The 15,276-nt window shown below is 44.1% G+C and overlaps 1 protein-coding gene across 8 annotated transcripts in view; it reads right to left on the reverse strand.

Annotated features, from left to right (window-relative positions):
• The window catches only part of LOC110504027 (protein Aster-B), an 87,876-nt gene that overhangs the window by 52,262 nt on the left and 20,338 nt on the right, over positions 1-15,276 (reverse strand). For all 8 annotated transcript variants that reach the window (XM_036961102.1, XM_021582815.2, XM_036961099.1 and 5 more), the window contains exons 3-4: positions 8,410-8,487; positions 5,198-5,224 (exon numbers count right to left, since the gene is read on the reverse strand). In XM_036961102.1, the coding sequence (XP_036816997.1) occupies positions 5,198-5,224; positions 8,410-8,487 (105 nt within the window). The remainder of the gene's footprint in view (positions 1-5,197; positions 5,225-8,409; positions 8,488-15,276) is intronic.

A 15,276-nucleotide genomic window follows, 5' to 3' on the forward strand; every position in this document is an offset into this window, starting at 1 on the left:
CATCAAACGCTTACTGTTGGAAACTGTACATCTTAAAATAGTCTTTAAAAAAATCTAAAAACCAAGACACTTGAAAACACATATAGTATTATGTGTGTCAGAGAAACCCCTCTTGGTAAACTGGTTAACTTGGACCAATCTATTACCTGCAGAATGACCATGTTGCAGTAATGGTGGACTGAGGTGGGCTTCTCCTAATAGCCCTCTATGTGCTCATTAGTGACGATCATTCACAGTAATTGAAAAGAGACAAAGAGAGTTACGCAAGGATAGCAGAAAATGGTCTGTCGGGTATTCATCACTGTGGGGTTACAGGGAGTGCCCGCAGGCCGCACTGGGTTCTCAGCTTGACAGGGAACATAAATCTAGCCAAATTACCCCTAATGGAGCCGACTGAGGAGCACAGATCCCAGGACAGATTTGGGAGGCCCACAAGCCGGCTGGAAGATCCCTATACTCCACTGGAGGTCTTAAACAATTATAAATCTATAATTGTCTAATGTTCTGTAGTGATTTAAGCTACTGTCAGCTAACTGGAGTGTCGATCTGATTATGTTACATATATAGGTGTTGTAACGAAGGATCAAATTCCACATTATGTATTATGTTTGTTATGAAGTGCTGGGGCTGTTGAAACTGTTGCAGCAGGTTAATTGGATATTGAAACACAAAATGCATTTAACAACAAAGATTAGAGAAGTCAATGTCATCATCAGCAGAAAAAAAACGACTTAAAGGCCCAGTGCAGTCAAAAACGTTTTATATATTGTGAACATGATGATAATGCCCTTTTTGTATAACAGCTGTTTGAAAAGGTCACCTGAAATTAGAGCCAGTTTTGGCCTACCTGGTGACATCACCAGGCAGTAAATGTGGTAATACACCAGTAAGAAAGAGCGTTACAAACCTCTCTGCCAATAACAGATCGTTTTTAATTTCCCCCTCCTCACTCAGACCACCCCAAACAGTCCTAGCAAAATTCTTGATTGAGAAATTGCTCTTTACTAAGAAGCTATTTTTGTTCATTTTTGACCATTTTAAATGAAAACAATCACAGTAAGGTACTTAATTGTTACCCAGAAATGATTTGATATTGAGATAAAAACGGCTGCATTGGACCTTTAACACAGCAGTTTTACTCATAACTCACTTTCTTAGAAAATGGAAAGTAGAAAAGTGGAATACACTTTTATACACACAAGATGTCAACCCCATATGAAGAGACCACATTCTATTAACAGCGCAAATACTGTAGAACAGACTCATTTTACATGTGGTACAAGACTTAATAAACTATAGGTAAAAACTTGATAAGAATAGAGACAAAAGAACCTGACCTTATTTTTGTGCATGGTGAACAGACACCATGCTGTCCCTTCGCCTGGCTCTCATGGCCTCGCCCGCTCTGCTCTCTGTCCCACTGTGTCTCTCTGTCAGCCTCAGTCTGTCACAACACTACTGGCCTGCTATGTCATCCTCCCGGCCCCCACGAGTACAATCACCTCACCCCCTCTCACACAACACACCCAAGCTCTAACAAAGACAGCTCAAGTCTCATGCCAGCATAAAATGTGATGTCTAACGTAGACAGCAAACGTCTCAGTAGGTTGTTCTTCTGAGAAGCATTAAAACCAACATCAAGTCCAAAGAGTTAAGGTTGAGTGGCTCAAATGCTTCCATTATAACCATCAAAGTAAAAATCTAACACACAACATCCGACTCATCTTCTGCTTTAAATTCCATATGGTTAATAAAATGTTAAGCTATTTCCTCTAAAATTCTCCAGTAAAGAGGTTGTTTCCTGCTCAGGTCAGATGCTCTATTGGTTACATTCCTACCATACCTCTCCTCCACAAATGCTCTCTCATTCTCCCTCTCCTTTCTCTTTCGCCCGTCCTTTCTCTCTCTCTGTGCTGTAGGAGCTGCGAGACATGTGTTAGCAGCTCAAGTTGCTCTAGACTGCCGCCTAGCGGTGTCTATGTGAATAGGCATATCAGCACTTCACTCCACTGCACGGAGACAGAGAGAGAGAGACAGAGAGGGGGGGGGGGGGGAGGGGGGTGCAGCTGCATCATGACCTCACAGCATCTCCTACAGTCATAGCTGTCCTGCCCCTGACCCAGAATTATCTGTCATCCATTATCACGTCATCATTTAAAATCCCAAACCATCATTATTACCGTATCATTGGCATCATCATGATCATAATCATCTTCATCATGATATTATAGCTCAGTGACAAACATTAGTGAATGTCACCTCATAAAATCAAAGATGGAGTACTGCAACTACTGTATAAACAGACTTAACAAGGTGCAGTATTATTTGAAAAAAGATTCACTTAACTCCCCTCTGCAACAATGTCAATTTTCTGCAAATTATTTAGTCATTTTGTTTCCTCCAGTGCTCCCTAACAGAGTAAAGAGGGGGACCAGGTTTCACAAACTGAAGGGGGAATAGGTAATGTCTCACCCCACGGACGGAGGGATGGATCAACGATCTACCGATTGAAAGGCGGAAGAAAAACAATGTGAGAAATCTATTCCATTGAGGAATAAATGGATAACGCCTCACAAGCACTGAAGGAATAACTTTACAGTCCATTTAGCTGAACCTGTGTGGAGCTAATACATACGGCATTCACAAGCTGTGTAACAGGAGGCAATTGACCAATAACATCACATTGGCTACCTCTGGTATATAAACAGAATGTATTTTATTTAAGAGAACTGTCGTTACCATTGGTAACATCCTTGTATTTTTATGTTTTCCCTTCCAAATACCCCAATTAACACATCGGCTTGGTGTATTCAACCAAAAGATCAACAGCGTACAAACTTTGTTGTTACTACGCAGCGAAACCTATATCACGACTCAAGTCAACATCTTTTTATTTTAGTCCTGAAAAGTGCAGGTTTAAACAGTTTTTAGACAACACATCCACACTTTGGCCAACTGAATGGATTTCTGCATGTATTACTTACAGTGGCCAATACAACCAACAACATACGCAAGTCAACACTGTGTGAATCATGACCACCAAGGCACTAGCACTCCAGTCTTCTGGTCTCATTGCAGGGTAAATACCCTGTTGACCACAGAACCGAGAGCTCTATTGCACAGCCTAGAAAGATAAAAGGCACTTCCTGTGCCCTGAAATTACACTTCTCAATAATGCATGAAGATGCTCTCAGTGATCTGCCTTAACCATGACTGTCTAGCATTATAGCTGGATGTTTGAGCTTGGCAAGCTTCTGAAGACCGAGGCTTCCATCCTGTGTTGTCTTAAAGCATGAGATACATTTCTAAACAAAGTTATAATATTTTGCTGAGTTGCATAGTTGACATGAAGGTACACTTAAGTTGGCTATAGAAAAGCAACAAATCGGCTTCATCCACACTCCCACAATACACTTATTATGGCTTACTGTATTGGCTATTTTGAAAGGCAGGGACTTAATGGCTGGACACAAAAGAAAGAGTATTAGATGGAGTTTAGTCGACCATCTGTAGCTCCCGTGATGTGATGGTGGTCAGGGGCTATAGTGGTCCAAACCTGGCTCTGTCTGTTCATCACACAACCTGCATGATTGGCTATTCAACCCAGGCCAGACACATACCACCACTCCACCAGTGTGCCTGATCATATCCTGTCCGCCACGATCTGAACAGATAAGGTCATAGATATTAACGACCATTAGGAATGCATTTTGAAAATGTTACAAGATAGTTATGAAAGAGGATATATCTGTGTAACCACATTAATTGTAAGTAACCATGGTAACCCAAGACAAATTACTTCAAACTTGCCTAACAATGACGAGGGACAACGGAGGATCAGCTCCCTGTGTTTTAAGCAGCTTCACCTGCAAACACATCAACATTGTCTTTAGACCCCTCTCCCTACCTATAAAATCACTTCAAATCAGCAATCCCAACCTTAACACAACAACAACCAGTTATCCCATATACACACACATCCACACTAAAATCACACACTGCTGACAGACCTACTGAACTGTGAATTGTGTGTTGATAGTAGTTTCCCCTCCTACAAACATGCACAAGGAGTAATGACAGGGGAACAAAGACAACTACCAAACTACACATCCAAATCAAAACCTTCATACCTCCCCATTGCAATACTATCACTCACCTTTAAGGCTTGTGTCATATAAACAGTGTTACTCAGACCTGGCAAGTGTCTCCACAGGTGTAAGAGTCTAAAGAGACCCTTCAGAATGAAGTGACTGCACACAGATCTTCAAACCTGACCAAACAGCGTAGCTAACAGACGAATCGCAGCAGCCTGCTGTCCACTAACAAAGCCCTGTTTGTTTCCCTTATTGTGACTGATGTTGTTTCTCCAGTAAAAAACAAACAATGACATTCCATGGCTTGCAACTGTATTCCCGACTCGCCTTTCCAAATGAAAAGCGTATTCAGACACCTCAGTCAGCAGGGACAAAGCCACAGATCTAGCACATGCAGGGTGTGTGGGTTGGGGGCCATAGGGTGACAGGACAGCAGCCTCCTATACACCACCCCATCTAACCCCACAACCTATACACCACGCCATTTAACCCCACAATCTATACACCACGCCATCTAACCCCACAATCTAACCCCACAACATATACACCACGCCATCTAACCCCACAACCTATACACCACCCCATCTAACCCCACAACCTATACACCACGCCATCTAACCCCACAACCTATACACCACGCCATCTAACCCCACAACCTATACACCACGCCATCTAACCCCACAATCTATACACCACGCCATCTAACCCCACAACCTATACACCACGCCATCTAACCCCACAACCTATACACCACGCCATCTAACCCCACAACCTATACACCACGCCATCTAACCCCACAACCTATACACCACGCCATCTAACCCCACAACCTATACACCACACCATCTAACCCCACAACCTATAGACCACGCCATCTAACCCCACAACCTATACACCACGCCATCTAACCCCACAACCTATACACCACTCCATCTAACCCCACAACCAATACACCACTCCATCTAACCCCACAACCAATACACCACTCCATCTAACACCACAACCATCTAACCCCACAACCTATACACCACTCCATAACCACAGAGCAAAGGTTCCACCACCCCAGCAGAGAAAAGGAAGCATAGGGAAGAGTATAGACATACCTGATCTTGTCCGCTGGACTGTCAGACCTGGAAGGCAGAGAGATGAGAAAGGAGATGTCATTCACAGGGGCATCCTCGTATTTTTCACTCATACAGGTGAACACCTTAACAAACCATGGCATAATCAACAGTTATCGTCCAATCGCAGAATTCTGCAAATGGCACATAAAACAATGAGAGAAGAGGCAGTCATCCTGGATAATCTTGTAAGCCAGTTAGCAAACACAACAAACCACATAATGCATTTGTCAGAGCAAAACCTCTTCAGCTGGTGCAATAAATGCTAACGCTAATAACCTAGCCTGCTCCTATTGCACAGGAACATCTACACACTGCCACCGGCATCCCAGCTAGCCTACCGGTAAGCCAGCTAGCCTGTGCCGTGCTGTAGCTGCACTGTGAGCAAACAAACCGCTGCAGACAGCCACAGATCAGACAGAACATCCAGAGCAGACATTAAATGTAGCTGTTACCTGCAGAGGAGACATGACATTCCGTACCCTCTAAAGCTGGGTACAGACCGTTCAACCCCCAGCAGCAGCAGCCAGGTATTGCAAGCAGAGAGAAAAGAGTAGCATTCAGGAGAAATCCCATAAGGTCAAACGTAAGGTTCCTATTCGGAGCAGTACACAGAGAAATAGCGGGGGAGGAACTGTAGAGAAAAAGAGCGGGACGGAGAGGAGAGCAGGAGAGAGAGGGAGAGAGAGGAAAGGGAGAGTAGAATGTTGTAGCCCACCGTAGATACTATAGAAGAGTGAGAGAAATAAAGAGAAATAAAAAGGGGGGACTTCAACAGCACCAGCTCAGCTGATTCTTCAATAATGGTTAATACTCTGTATTTCAATTTATTCAAAAGCCATTATCACTGCTTCAAGTTTCCTCACAGTCAATTTGGCTGTGATTCGTTTGAATATCTTTTTCTGTCACCACTAAACCACTGTATTTTCATTTTCATTACAAAGACGCAGCATTTGAAAGAGGCAGCATTTGAAAGAGGCAGCATTTGAAAGAGGCAGCATTTGAAAGACGCAGCATTTGAAAGAGGCAGCATTTGAAAGAGGCAGCATTTGAAAGAGGCAGCATTTGAAAGAGGCAGCATTTGAAAGAGGCAGCATTTGAAAGAGGCAGATATGACAGGTGCCTTCAGAAGCTTCAAACAGCCTTCCCTTTCTCCAGAGTGAGCTCAGGCCATTGAGTTCCTCCTGATGTGGTATCTCATAGCTGAGGTATGATCTTCTCTCTCTCCAGGCAGGGAGGCAGGCAGGCACCACACTCTCTCCCTCTCTCTGTTCTCTATCTGATTTACTCCCCATGCCTGACATTTGTGCTCCCTGAGACCACTGCGATATATCCCCACTGCTGACAGAGGTAATATTGAGCTGGAGCCGCAGCCAACCACCCAGTCACACCACAGCTCACTCACACCACAGCTCACTCACACCACAGCCCACTCACACCACAGCCCACTCACACCACAGCCCACTCACACCACAGCCCACTCACACCACAGCCCACTCACACCACAGCCCACTCACACCACAGCCCACTCACACCACAGCCCACTCACACCACAGCCCACTCACACCACAGCCCACTCACACCACAGCCCACTCACACCACAGCCCACTCACACCACAGCCCACTCACACCACAGCTCACTCACACCACAGCTCACTCACACCACAGCCCACTCACACCACATAAAGAGAGGAAGAGTATGTTCTCACTCACATTCAAAGCCCTGCCACTAACATGTGAATTACAATTGCTAGCAAATGTAGCATGCTTAATAATCACAGGTCACTCACTTAGTGAGGAGCGACGAACCGCCCTTGCTGTCTCTGCCTGTCTATCTCCCCTCTCTCCACTGGGATTCTCTGCCTTTGACCCTATTACGGGGGCTGAGTCACTGGCTTACTAGTGCTCTTCCATGCTGTCCCTAGGAAGGGTGCGTCGCTTAAGAGGGTTGAGTCACAGACGTGTTTTTGACAGGTTTTGCTCCCCCACGGGCTCGTGCAGTGGAGGAGATCTTCGTGGGCAAAACTCAGCCTTGTCTCAGGGTAGTATGTTGGTGGTCTGTTGATATCCCTCTAATGGTGTGGTGGCTGTGCTTTGGCAAAGTGGGTGGGGTTATATCCTACTTGGTTGGCCCTGTCCGGGAGTATCGCCGGATGGGGCCTCTCTCGCTCCCTCTCGGAGGACCTGAGCCCTAGGACCATGCCTCAGAACTTTCTGGCCTGATGACTCCTGGCTATCGTGCTGCTACTCCAGTTTCAACTGTTCTGCTTGCGGCTATAGAACCCTGACCTGTTCACCGGAGGTGCTACCTTGTCCTGGACCTGCTGTTTTCGTCTCGTCTCGAGACAACTGACATTTAATCCTGAGGTACTGATCTGTTGCACCCTCAACCACTGTGATTATAATTTAACCCTGCTGGTCATCTATGAACATTTGAACATCTTGATGAACCATGTGGCCTTAATGGCCATGCACTTTTATAATCTCCACCCGGCACAGCCAGAAGAGGACTCGCCACACCTCAGAGCCATGTTCCTCTCTAGGTTTCTTCCTAGGTTCCTGCCTTTCTAGGGAGTTTTTCCTACCCACCGTGCTTCTGCATCTGCATTGCTTGCTGTTTGGGGTTTAAGGCTGGGTTACTGTATAGCACTTTGTGACATCTGCTGATGTAGAGGGCTTTATAAATACATTTGATTGATTGCTTGATAATATCAAGTGCCTTGAATCCTTACCTTATCATATTACTTCTTGTTATTGTTGCTAAATTACAATGATTAAAAACAGCTAAATTGAAGACTGACATGTCCCATAGAAGAACATGTTCATTGCAATCATTACCAACACCATAGAAAGTGCCTCTAAATGGTCAATAATGAGCATTACAGTCCAGATGCCAAGCACTGCTGAGGACCAACTGCCTTCTAGTGGTGAAACAGAGTAGGGCTGAGGACCAACTGCCATCTAGTGGTGAAAAAGAGCAGTGCTGAGGACCAACTGCCATCTAGTGGTGAAAAAGCAGCAGTATAATAAGTAGACAGAATAGTCATTTCCTGAGCATCCTGATTCATACAGTCAGCGCTCTCCCCTTGCTTTCATCAAACCAGACAAACAATTAAACCCTTTTGCATAAATACAAAACGTAGAATACAAACAGAATACACATACAAGTAAATTCAGAATCTTCTTGTATTTACCTCTCCTCTCGGATGAAGGGAGTCAGGAAGCGAGAGGAGTCATCGTCATGGCTGCTCTGCTGGCTGCTCTGCTGGCTGCTGTGTGACAGAACACAACAGAGAGGAACACATGTCAGTCATACACCAATACACAATCACACAGAATAAATCGTATGAAAACATACCATGTGGCCCTACCCACTCCAGGTGCATTCATAGAACATTTCACTGCTACAGTGATTCTGTGTCCTGAGTATATGTACATCAGTTCACCACAATAGATGCACTTCTTAGTTATATCCACTAGATGTCACTACAAGACACACAAACACTGATCATGAGTCATTCAGAGATACAGAGGTAAAGGTCTGTGGTGGAGATGTTCACCAACCATATACTGTGGCATTTAAGAGAATCCCACCCGTCCTGTTGTGCTGCTTGGATACCCATTAAACCCATTCTATCTCTGTATACTGATTTGATTCCCAGTTAGAGCCATTTTAAGTCCTCCCAGAAATGTTGAAGACATACAGGTAACTGCCAAAATAAAGGAAACACCAAGATAAAGTGTCTTAATAGTGTGTTGGGCCACCATGAGCTGCCAGACATCTTCAATGCACCTTGTCTGGAACTTTACTGGAAGCATGCAACACCATTCTTCCACAATAAATTCTATAATTTGGTGTTTAGTTGATGGTGGAAAACGCTGTTTCAGGCAGCGCTCCAGAATCTACCATAAGTGGTTTATTGGATTGAGATCTGGTGACTGAGATGCACGCACACACACACACACACACACACACACACACCCTTTAAACACCCTATGCTCCTTTGAGACGCCACTTTTAAAGTCACTGAGATCTCTTCTTCTAGCCACGGTAGCTAAAAATAACAGGAAAGTGGGCATTTTTATACATGACCCTAAGCATGATGGGATGTTTACTGATGAATTAACTCAGGAACCACACCTGTGTGGAAGCACCTATTTTCAATATACTTTGTATCCCTCATTTACTCAAGTGTATCCTTTATTTTGGCATTACCTGTAGGTAGCTGACATTGAGAAATGGTCTGATGTCTAAGGATGGGCACATTTCGTCTGTAACATGATCATACAGTCATAGGGGCAGCTTTTAACATAATACATTTGCATAAGACAGATGTTCAGAATTATCCAAAAGAGAAACTGAGAGCTATGTTTCCTCCAGTCTTCAAAAGTAAAACAGAACCTATGAAATCTTTTTTTGCTCACTACGTTGCCTCTGAGGAGCCAGTTTAAAACTGCAGACTAGGCTAAATAATGCTTCAGTAAAATACTGTCAATCATTACGTGTTTTGAGACCTTGTAAAATGGTGGTTGTGTCCATGACTCCATTGGTTTTTTAGAGAGGGCCTTTTTGTTGTTGTTGCTTTGGTCGTATTCCCCACTGTCAAGTTAGAGTCTGTGGTTTCTCAACTGGCATGCCAGACAGTGAAGTTGTGCCTAAGTTGTCCAGGTAGTTATTCATGTTGTTTTAAGGGTTGGAGGGAGATGTATACCCTAATGAAACATCCAGCAATGCCTGGATTGTACTTGCTCTACAATAAATCAGGTGTAGGTTATTAGTAAACTCACTGCTCTTGAGTTTGTTTGCATGTGTGTGATGGTCAGACTAGTGTATGGAGTGTACACCATTGTGCATGCCTCTTTCAAAACACAAGCAATGAAAGTTGAAGTGGCATAAAGCCTCACTAAATCATTCATAACTCATACACAATTGGTTCAATATGTGCTTTGAACATGATAGCTACTGCAGGAGATGTAACAAAACACTGTAGGTTTAAAGAGCACTGGCATTGCATCAGACTTAGAGGCATACAGAGTAGTGGTCATGGTGTTTTCTCCGAGCATTGAATTAATTCCAAAGCAATTGCTTTTCAGGATGAGTTTCTGAGAGGCAATCCAAACAAAATGGAGGACTTTAATAGACTATGAGACAACCATCCCCTCGGCAACCATATCTCCTATTATGTTATCTGTATAAGTATCAACAGTGGTTGATTCGCAAGAAATAGCCACTTACAAAAAAAACGTGAGCAGGGTTAACATTTCTCCTTCACCACATTCCTTAGTTGAAAGCTGAGGAAAACCTGTACACTAAAGAAAAATAATAATCTGCTCCCGGAAATCTCTTGAACAAACCATATCAGAAATAACCTGTCTAAAATTTCATCTGGGAGGCATTTCTAATCTCTTCTATTGCATTAGCAACACTTTCCAAGTCTTGTTAACTGTTATCTTTAATCTCCAGTATCTTGCAGAAAGTTTTTGTCTCTGAAATACTTAAATCCACAGTCCAGACAGAGACACTAATGCCTGGTGAAAGATACTGTCCTGTTTCCCTAAATAATTCCAGGTCTTATCTGCTCACAACAGAGACTCCACAGGGGCAAAAGCGACTACCACTGCCAGACCTCCCACACACACACTATACTCACACACCGCCCCCCCCCCCCACACACACTCATACAATGCCCCCCCAGTTTATAATAGCAATAAGGCACCTCGGGGGTTTGTGTTATATGGCCAATATACCACGGCTAAAGGCTGTATCCAGGCACACCACTTTGCGTCGTGCCAAAGAACAGCCTTTAGCTGTGGTGAATTGGCCATTCACTTTCAATCTTACTGCTGTATGAGAGAATGATAGACAATCCACACAGTGGGATTTGCATTCTAACTGGAATACATTTGCCATCGAAACAATTCAAACTCTAGACAGATAATAGTACATCTAAGACAACTTCAGACGCTATCAAACACGTCTTTGGCAATGATTAGGCCTAGACGCTCATTTGAAACACTGTTCCGAGTCAGACAAAGCACACATAGTTGTGCACTGTCTTGGAATGTCGAACAGGAATTCAGCTAACTGCTAAGGAATAGTGCCTAAACCATGGTCCAGTATTCTCCCATGGTACAACTTATAGCGTTATCGGTAGTTAGCGTACTGTACTCACAGCATGTTTGACGGGCGTTCTCTGTGAAGTCCTGCTAAAATGTGCTAAGAACGTCCGGAGGGGTACATAAGTCACACAAGCCAGTTTAACTATCAATGTCATCGTACCATGTTTATACATTAACTGATCAAATACACAGCTAGGTCGCACTTGAGCTTGGACTTAAGCTGTAGTTACCTGTAGCCGTAGAAACTAGAGTCATCCATTCCTTCAGGTTCCAAGATTTACCTTGTGAAACAGATAGTGTATATACAAATGTGGCTATGAGCCATCACCCTTGAGTAAGAATGTAACAATAAAACAATACTTCCTCTGTAACTGATTTACTTTTACGCATTGTTGAAATGACTGAGTTCAGGGCATTCAATACAATTACAACACAATGAATGCTTATTGCATTGCTTTCAAGTACACTGACAATGGCCTTGAACCAGATGTGACTACAATGGCTTCACCCAAGGCTTGCTACAGACAGAATCTCAATGCAAAATAGGAAACCTGGAAACTATATTTTGTTGGTGTGCAAAGGCTAGTATGACAGACCATCCATTTCCAGAACCATGCTGTGGGAGTGAATAATGTATGAAGTACATTTATTGTGGTGTTGCAGTTGCGAGGGGCTGCACATAGCATCTCTGATATGGCCATGGTATTGGAACTGAGAGCCAGCCCCTCAGGGGACATATACAGTAGCTTCCACCAGACCATCCCCCAATTTCCTCACTACATCACCTGAGCAAGAAGCAGTTCCTTGTTCCCATCAAGGCTGCTCTGACCATGCATGCACTTACACACCATGCTGGCACTGACAGCCCCCATTGCACTACGTTGTAAATCATAGCAATATAAAGAGTGGGAGGAGAACGCTGGAGCCAGAGCAGCATATGACAAACAGACATCCACTGTGGGATAAGTCTGGACCAACGGCACAGCCCTGAAAATAGTGTGCCGTCATTGGTCACAGCTTCCTTTGTGAATGCTTGATTCATGGCTGTGTGCTGCAGAGGCAGTCAGAGGCAGTGGTTCCCTTAGGGCTACAAGAGTTGAGATGGAGAAAAATATGCAAATATCTCGTTATGTTCGCTATCTGTGTCGCCTCTACCCAACATGATGGAAATATCTTGGGTCTGCAATACTGCCAAATAAATAATTGATGATGGGATCATTAATATTGAGTTGTGGTGGTTTTTGTAACATAAGCCCACTGTTGGTCTTTTCAGTCTTCATATATCACTTATTTTACAGCAAAACAGACCAAGACAACACTATTCAACAGCAGAAAGGAATACTGTATGTGTATGTGAACCATTGACAGATAATACGGTGTGAACAAACTGGTTTTTCATCCCTAGTGGGGGATATACAGTGGGGAGAACAAGTATTTGATACATTGCCGATTTTGCAGGTTTTCCTACTTACAAAGCATGTAGAGGTCTATACTTTTTATCATAGGTACACGTCAACTGTTAGAGACGGAATCTAAAACAAAAATCCAGAAAATCACATTGTATGATTTTTAAGTAATTAATTAGCATTTTATTGCATGACATAAGTATTTGATCACCTACCAACCAGTAAGAATTCCAGCTCTCACAGACCTGTTAGTTTTTCAGACCTGTTTTTCTGTTCTCCACTCATTACCTGTATTAACTGCACCTGTTTGAACTCGTTACCTGTATAAAAGACACCTGTCCACACACTCAATCAAACAGACTCCAACCTCTCCACAATGGCCAAGACCAGAGAGATGTGTAAGGACATTAGGGATACAATTGTAGACCTGCACAAGGCTGGGATGGGCTACAGGACAATAGGCAAGCAGCTTGGTGAGAAGGCAACAACTGTTGGCACAATTATTAGAAAATGGAAGAAGTTCAAGATGACGGTCAATCACCCTCAGTCTGGGACTCCATGCAAGATCTCACCTCGTGGGGCATCAATGATCATGAGGAAGGTGAGGGATCAGCCCAGAACTACACGGCAGCACCTGGTCAATGACCTGAAGAGAGCTGGGACCACAGTCTCAAAGAAAACCATTAGTAACACACTACGCCGTCATGGATTAAAATTCTGCAGCGCACGCAAGGTCCCCCTGCTCAAGCCAGCGCATGTCCAGGCCCGTCTGACATTTGCCAATGACCATCTGAATGATCCAGAGGAGGAATGGGAGAAGGTCATGTCGTCTGATGAGACAAAAATAGAGATTTTTGGTCTAAACTCCACTCACCGTGTTTGGAGGAAGAAGAAGGATGAGTACAACCCCAAGAACACCATCCTAAACGTGAAGCATGGAGCTGGAAACATCATTCTTTGGGGATGCTTTTCTGCAAAGGGGACAGGACGACTGCACCGTATTGAGGGGAGGATGGAAGCGAAATCTTGGCCAACAACCTCCTTCCCTCAGTAAGAGCACAGTTACTTCCGGCGCCGACAGAGATGGCCGCCTCGCTTCGCGTTCCTAGGAAACTATGCAGTTTTTTGTTTTTTTACGTGTTATTTCTTACATTGGTACCCCAGGTCATCTTAGGTTTCATTACAAACAGTCGAGAAGAACTACTGAACATAAGAGCAGCGTCAACTCACCATCAGTACGACCAAGAATATGACTTTTGCGAAGCGGATCCTGTGTTCTGCCTTTCACCCAGGACAAAGGAATGGATCCCAGCCAGCGACCCAAAAAAAACGACTTTGGAAAAGGGGGAAATGGACCGGTCTTCTGGTCAGACTACGGAGACGGGCACATCGTGCACCACTCCCTAGCATTCTTCTCGCCAATGTCCAGTCTCTTGACAACAAGGTTGATGAAATCCGAGAAACGGTAGCATTCCAGAGGGACATCAGAGACTGTAACGTTCTTTGCTTCACGGAAACATGGCTCACTGGAGAGACGCTATCGGAATCGGTGCAGCCAGCTGGTTTCTCCACGCATCGCGCAGACAGAAACAAACATCTTTCTGGTAAGAAGAGGGGCGGAGGCGTATGCTTCATGGTTAACGTGACGTGGTGTGATCATAACAACATACAGGTACTCAAGTCCTTCTGTTCACCTGATTTAGAATTCCTCACAATCAAATGTCGACCGCATTATCTACCAAGGGAATTCTCTTCGATTATAATCACAGCCGTATATATTCCCCCCCAAGCAGACACATCGATGGCTCTGAACAAACTTTATTTGACTCTTTGCAAACTGGAATCCATTTATCCGGAGGCTGCATTCATTGTAGCTGGGGATTTTAACAAGGCTAATCTGAAAACAAAACTCCCTAAATTTTATCAGCATATCGATTGCGCAACCAGGGCTGGAAAAACCTTAGATCACTGCTATTCTAACTTCCGCGACGCATATAAGGCCCTGCCCCGCCCTCCTTTCGGAAAAGCTGACCACGACTCCATGTTGTTGATCCCTGCCTACAGACAGAAACTAAAACAAGAAGCTCCCGCGCTGAGGTCTGTTCAACGCTGGTCCGACCAATCTGATTTCACACTCCAAGACTGCTTCCATCACGTGGACTGGGATATGTTTCGTATTGCGTCAGACAACAACATTGACGAATACGCTGATTCGGTGAGCGAGTTCATTAGAACGTGCGTTGAAGATGTTGTTCCCATAGCAACGATTAAAACATTCCCAAACCAGAAACCGTGGATTGATGGCAGCATTCGCGTGAAACTGAAAGCCCGAACCACTGCTTTTAAATCAGGGAAAGGTGACCGGAAACATGATCGAATACAAACAGTGTAACTATTCCCTCCGCAAGGCAATCAAACAAGCTAAGCGTCAGTATAGAGACAAAGTAGAATCTCAATTCAACGGCTCAGATACAAGAGGTATGTGGCAGGGTCTACAGTCAATCACGGATTACAAAAAGAAAACCAGCCCAGTCA

Source organism: Oncorhynchus mykiss, chromosome 24, assembly GCF_013265735.2.
Source record: "Oncorhynchus mykiss isolate Arlee chromosome 24, USDA_OmykA_1.1, whole genome shotgun sequence".
Taxonomy (NCBI): Eukaryota; Metazoa; Chordata; class Actinopteri; order Salmoniformes; family Salmonidae; genus Oncorhynchus; species Oncorhynchus mykiss.